The 7,027-nt window shown below is 47.0% G+C and overlaps 1 protein-coding gene across 1 annotated transcript; it reads left to right on the top strand.

The window, feature by feature from the left end:
* Nucleotides 1-494: 494 nt before the first annotated feature.
* On the top strand, nt 495-6,729 carry rbm15 (RNA binding motif protein 15). Its single transcript, XM_070859286.1, has one exon. The coding sequence runs from the start codon at nt 797-799 to the stop codon at nt 3,263-3,265; it is 2,469 nt and encodes an 822-aa protein (XP_070715387.1). The 5' UTR covers nt 495-796; the 3' UTR covers nt 3,266-6,729.
* Nucleotides 6,730-7,027: the final 298 nt, after the last annotated feature.

Here is a 7,027-nt window from a genome sequence, read left to right as displayed (position 1 = left end):
AATCAGGCGACAGAGCGCTCGGCTGCAGCCAATGGGAGCGTAGTAAAGGGGCGGGGCGAGCTGTCCGTCCGTTTGAATTCGAACAGCGTTTTCCGCCGATGTTTTTTTGAAGTAATTTTTTGTTGAGATTTTTCGCAACACAATCGGTCAATTTCTCCACATTTTGTTCAGAGAGAAACGCCGCTAAAACTCGGGCCAGGCGATTGGCCCACGAGCAGGCCCAATCACAGCAGAGTAAAAACACGCACCAACCTCCGCCATTGCGCCTGCAAACTCTCGGGCCCGGCTTCTGCTCCGCTCCGCCGCCATTTCCAGCCGCTGGCTCACATTTCAAGCAGCGATTGCTCCCGAGCGTCACCATGGTGTCGGCTGAATGACAACCCGGGCCGACCAATCAGAGCGCGGGGACTGCAGACCCCGGCCAATCGGAGCGCGAGGACCGCAGACCCCGGCCAATCAGCGCGGGGCGGTGGGGCGGGGCGTGGTACAAAATGGCGGCGGCGAGGCGGGAGGCTTTTCGGCGTCGGTGAAAATCTCCGGGAAAGAAGTGAGGGAAAAAAAATCCATCGGGAACCGCGAGAGAAGCAAAGCAAGCGGCACATCGGCGGATCGGGTGAGGGAAAGTGTCGATTCAAACGTGCCGATTGCTTCCATTCTCCCCGCAATCGACATGAAGCAGCGGCAGTGAGGGAGCCGCGCAACCCGCCCGCATTTTGGATCAATAAATCGCTTTAAAAGCGGGTTAAATCCGATCTTTCGATACGGCTTGGATTAATTATTGTGAAACCGAAGGAATATGAAGGAGAAGGACGTGTCGCCCAAAGCTGGCGGTAAACGCGGGGAGGACAGGCGAGGAGGCCACCACCAGCAGCCCAGGAAAATGGGGAATAATCACAACAGCATCAATAGGAACAACAAGAACCATGGCAATGCCAAGAGGACTCGCAATATTAGTGGCAAAAGGACCAACAACAGAGACTATGATGTCTATCCTCCCAACCGAACTGCTAATAACTTGAGTCTTTCCTCTGCTTCCTCAAGGACTAGCAGGAATGAGAGGCAACCTGGTGAATACAAAACTCTAAAGATCAGCAATTTGGGCTCCCAGTTGAGTGATGGTGCCATTGAGGATGGGCTGTTCCACGAGTTTAAGAAGTTTGGGGATGTTAGTGTGAAAATATCCAGGGATGGGGATGAAAGGGTGGCCCTGGTGAATTTCAGGCACTCTGAGGATGCCAAGGCTGCCAGGCATGCCAAGGGCAGGCTGGTGCTGCACGATCGCCCTCTGAAAATCGAAACGGTTTATCCTCCTCCAAAAGGAAGAAGTTATTCCCCTGAACTGGATGGGTATTCTGCACCAAGTGTCCAGGGCAACCGTCACAGGCAGAGGTCGCTTTCCCCTGCAGGACTTGGTTACAGAGAACACCGAGCTCAGCAGCGCAGTTCTTTGGGACGTCAGATACCACCGCCACCTCCTCCACCTCCGCCTCCCCAGAGAGATTTGGAAAGGGAGCGTGATTATGCCTTTTATGAAGGCCGGGGACGAGCTGCATACACACTTGACAGAACTACATTCAGGGAAGATGAAATCTTGCCAGAAGATGACAAGAGAGCAAATAGGACGTTGTTTATTGGTAACTTGGACCCTTCAGTTTCACAAAATGATCTTTTGCTTGCATTTGAACGGTTCGGAGTTATCTTGGAGGTGGATATCAAACGGCCACCTCGTGGGCAAGGAAATTCATATGGTTTCCTGAAATTTGAAAACTTGGACATGGCCCACAGAGCTAAGCTTGCAATGTCTGGCAAAGTGATCGGGAGAAATCCTATCAAGATTGGTTATGGGAAAGCGACCCCAACCACTCGCTTGTGGGTTGGGGGATTGGGTGCCTGGGTTCCTGTAGCTGGTCTTGCAAGGGAATTTGACCGCTTTGGGACGATAAGGTCTATTGACTACAGAAAGGGAGATAGTTGGGCTTATATTCAGTATGAAAGCTTGGATGCTGCACAAGCTGCTTGTACTCAGATGCGTGGCTTTCCCTTGGGTGGACCAGATCGGCGGCTAAGAGTTGACTTTGCAGATACAGAGCATCGATATCCTCAATATCTGCAAGCCTTGCCTCTGCCTCATTTTGATTTGATTGGAGACGGCCTTCTTCCCCGTGGTGCGGAGTGCCTGAGGGGTAGGGAAAGGAATTCTCCCCCAATGCATTACAGAGAAAGGGACCTCTTTGCTGCCAACGACTGGCATGTCCTTTCTGTCCGGGAAAGAAACCGGAATAGCCACGAACCATTTGATCACCTCGATCGTGAAGTCCGGGATAGCTGGTCTCTTGAACGTGGGCGTGACCATATTTTACAAAATTGGGACCAAAGAAGAAAAAGGAGAGGGCCTCCGGACACCCGCCCCACTGATTCACCCAGTAATGACCGGTCTAGAAAGCGGCGTTGTATTTCGCCGGATCGTAGCCCGGGTAATAGCAGCCGTGATGGCGGGCGTCACAGTGACTCCGACCGCGATGCCAAGAATGAGCGGTATTCGCCCAGTCGGGATCGCCGTAACAGCATAGAAAAAGTTTCTTGTGGTAAGCATGAGATGAAAGCTATAAACTTGATCGAAAAGGATAAAGACCGCAAACATAGAACTACAGAATGTGCAAGTCCCACGCGGAGCAAATCTAAATCCGACTCCACCAATGCCAAAGCATCTGACAGCTTCCAGGAATATGAACGCAAGTTGAATGTAGCCTGGCATGGAATGCTGGTTCTAAAAAATAGTTCTTTCTCCACGAATATGCACTTCCTTGAAGGTGATCTGAGCGTTGCAACCAACTTATTAGTGGACGTCTCAACTGGTGGAAAAATAGCACAGTTAAAAATCACCCAGCGCTTACGACTAGATCAGCCTAAATTGGATGAGGTAACAAGACGCATCAAGGCATCAGGCACGAATGGCTATTGTGTCCTGTTGGCCGTACCAGCACTGAACAGCATGGAAAATGTGGAAGGGATGTCCTCTGCTATAGAGCAAGCCACTTCACCACAGAGACCCCTGAGGAACTTGGTATCTTATCTAAAACAAAAGCAGGCTGCTGGTGTCATCAGCCTGCCTGTTGGAGGAAGCAAAGAGAAGGACCACAGCGGTGTGCTTCATGCTTTCCCTCCATGTGATTTTTCTCAACAGTATCTGCAAACCTGTGCTCGAGCCCTGGCCAAATCTGAAGAAGACTGTCTAGTTATAATAATTGTACGTGGTACAGCTTAGAATTGAGATTGTACTATCTGCTGTGCTATCGTCGTGTATTGTGATGTGTACGGGATACAAAGAGGGCCAAGTTCACCAAACTGCCGAACATAATTGTCAGACCCTTTAATCACATTGTGTAAGGAGCCCTACTTTTCTACTTGCCAAATGCCAATAAAACTGAGCTGGCAAAAATAGATCTTGTGTGTACTGATAGTAAAGTAGTGGTGTGACCCACCCTCCCAACTAGTGCTCTGCCTGACACCAAATTCAGTCACAGCAATACTAAACTGGGTATGTGGTCACTAACACCTTTTGGACTAGGTGGCCCACATGTTTATTTTTAAAGTTTTTATATCCCATCTCCTTATTTACCCGTGTCTGCCTGTCCCCAGTTAAAAGGATACACTCGTATCTGCGATCCATGTGGTAGTTTCTTTTGCCTTGCTCCCTCTTCCTTCAACCCCATCAAAAAGTATCCCGTACTACATTTAAATACATACACACGCACTGTCGCTATTGAGCATAACCCATGAATTGTACAAAGCTTGAATGCTTCCTGCATTGTTTAAGGTAGTGCATACCTGTCGGTGCTAGAGGCCCGTAGTTGTTTTTTTCTTCAAGCAGATTTCATTATTGGAAATAGAGTCCTAAGGGTCATACTCCTTTAACGTTATTATTGAGATCTTTATTGAGGGGCAAAACAATTGTTCAAAACCCAGTTGTTTTCTAGTTTTGTAAATCAAGTAACTGATATTGGAGTGCAGACACCTTGCAAACTGTTTTATGTAACGTGCTGTAAGTTGTAGGCAGTTATTTTGTTTTTTGCACTTAATATCTTTTGGGCACCAGTAATCCTCAAACTAACTCTAACGTTGAAACACAGTAAGGTAATACTTTGTCTTTGCTGCCTAATGGTTCAGAAAACCTTTTTAATCATTTGGATCTCAATCCAAAAGCTACAAAATTGATTGATTAATGTTTAACACACCCAAAGTGAAGGGTCAAGCTTTTAGAACCAATGATCTGGGCAGTAAATACCATGCAAAAAAGCATCAATGGATTATGCATGTCAAGAATTCTGGGTTGAAAAGGACTTGTGTGAATGTGTGGCAAGGTGCCTGTGTACTTGTTCTTCAGAGGGCTAGCTCATCAGTGGTGGGGGGGGTGGGGGCGAGGAAGAGAGGAGAGATCAGAGGACAACGTCATTATCCAGCCTGCCCGCCCCACGTCTGGAAAGAGACCAGTTCAAGCTCGGCTACGTTGCCCTCTAGTCAAGTAGCCCGTTGGACTCTTATGAAACATGACACTGGGCGAGGTGTAACAGGGTGACTGGCCAATTGAACCAGCCCAGTAATCGTCGGCACCTTTGGGAAGCAAGGTGAACAGACCAGTCGATCTGTGTAATCGTGTAATACCCTTTGCAGCAATAGTGGTCACAGGAGCTGGATAGCCATATTTGAAAGTTTTTATAAAATTGTTTTCCAGTCGAGCAGGAACCCCTATGAAATGTACAGTTTGCCATTTGTAGTTTCTCCCTAATGCAGCAAGAAACTCTAAACATGTGATCCCATTCATACAGCCAGCAGTAGCAACTGTTCAATATAGCAGTGCAAGGTGGGTAACTGCTTGATTTGCAATGGCCTTGCACTAATGGGAGATGCTGTTTGAACAAGTACACAGGCATGTCATATAGGTATGGAGAAACAATCTTCCAATGAAAAAAAATAAATATGCGTGCACACTGACTGTTTGTTTATGTAATACAAATAAGAAGCAAAGTGCTGGAAATCTGAACAAAATCAGAAAGGACTGTAAGCACTTGGGTCAGTCGGTGTCTGTGTAGACAGCCATCACTGTTGCCGGCTGCCACCGACACTGCCTGACCTGCTGTGTATTTACTGGATGGAAGTACTTGCCCCACCTCCAGCTCCCCTGAATTGTTTCTGGGACATTGGGACACTGGTGATCAGGACTACCTTGCAAAGATTGTGTTTTATTTTCACAGGGAAAGTTAAATTGTGGTTTGACGTTTTTTTTTTTGTTTGAGGAGGTTGCAGGGTTCGAGCACGGCTCGAGGTCGGAGGGCTCGCGGTCACTGGGCTGGACACTGCCACTGTTTTACAGTATTTTTAAAATTGGCCTGCCTACCAGCATGATATAAACTAAAAGAATCTGGCTCCCCCAGTGGCACTCCTGCTGTAGCTCAGGCTGTGCAGATTGAATTCTCCGAGCCGAGACATCAGTTGGCCTTTGAGCCCCTGCGCTAAGGGGAGTAAAATTTAGTCATTTCTTTGAATTTTACAAAGTCACTTCTCACGATATGGGCGTCGCTAGCAAGGCCAGAATTTAATGCTCATCCCCAATCCTTGAGCAGGTGGTGATGAGCCTCCTTAAACCGCTGCAGTCCGTGTGGTCCTGCAAGAGGACTCCCACTGGCAAGTGGTGAATGTGCGGCTATTTGGGAAGAGGATCAGGCTGGGCTGTGATCCCTGTGTAACCTGTCACCAATCACTGTCTAGCAACACAAAGGGAAAAATAGCCACTTGAGTGAGGGGGGGTCAGGTGCTAATGGCACCAGCGAACTGTGTGAATGTGAGCATTCAGGAGGGGGAGAGAATTAGGGGCAGGATGTTCAAAAAAAAAACCTAACTATACTTGCTGTATCCCTTGTGTACATACACACACATGGGAGTGTTTGTGGAGACATTGTTTATGTAAAACAAAGACTTCCTGCACATTGAATACAGCAGTGTTGGCTTTGGGAGGTACTGATCCATCGCATCATTTTATACGCATCCCACTATAACTAGCCTTTGCTAATGGTAGCTTCCATCTGGCAGAGCTAATGGCCTTAAGCAAATACAAATGTTAATATAGCAACAACCAGTTTTGACACGAGGGATGGGGACAGCAAGCTTTTTTAAAACTGAAGTGTAGGTGCGTGTGTGTACAAAGCTTGTACGCATGCGTGCCAAACCCACAATGAGTACTTTCACTGTCTGGGATTTTGGATCAAAGAGGAAAGATGCACAAAACAAAAGAAGGTGGACGCATCTACATTGCGGAGCCTTATTGATCTAATCAAACTGGCATGGAAATTTTAACCATTGGAAATGAATTCAAATGTATTAAAGCAAGTCCGTGTGCACTGTATTATTTTGAATAATTTAAAGTGGTGAAATGCAAACTTGAAAAATGGCACCAGTGTTTTTGGTTTAACCACGATCTAGAGTTTTAGGGAATTGAGATGGTGTGTAAAATGTGTGAAGTATCAATCTGGAGTACATGCCTGAACAGTTGGCATGCTGACTCAAGGGGCAGGTGTACAAAAGCTGCAGTTGTCTATAATTTAGATTAATTTCAATATTACGATACAGTAGTGATAACCTAGACAACTTTGGACTGTAAAGAGTATAGATGCAGAAGAGTGAGGGGGTTTTGGCTTTCTCAGCATCACATAGCAGTGAGGCAGTAGTCTTGTTCTAACCATGGAACTTCTGTTTTCAGTATAAGGATTCTGTGATTTTTTTTTTCCCTGTGAAGTTACAGGACGATCTCTTAGAAGGGGCGCTTACACTAGTGTCTTTTACGACAGCTGTGAGAGACAAAAGTCAGAATTCAGTGTAGCAGTTTTAAAGTTGCAGCTGCAGGCTTTGTTTTAAAGTTCAGGTAGTGTCCCTACTGCCCTCGCCTTGTTTAGTGTAGAACTGCTCGCCTCCACTCATTGGCCTGTGGCTGTGAAGGCAAGCAGGTAGCCTGTCCCCGGGGATTGGCCTTTGC

This window comes from Pristiophorus japonicus, chromosome 17, assembly GCF_044704955.1.
Source record: "Pristiophorus japonicus isolate sPriJap1 chromosome 17, sPriJap1.hap1, whole genome shotgun sequence".
Classification (NCBI taxonomy): domain Eukaryota; kingdom Metazoa; phylum Chordata; class Chondrichthyes; family Pristiophoridae; genus Pristiophorus; species Pristiophorus japonicus.
The sequence above is the reverse complement of the archived record's forward strand: the minus strand, read 5'-3'. Positions and strand labels throughout refer to the sequence as shown.

Coding starts and splice junctions, on each gene's coding strand:
- rbm15 (XM_070859286.1), top strand. CDS start 797: ATGAAGGAGAAGGACGTGTCGCCCAAAGCTGGCGGTAAACGCGGGGAG.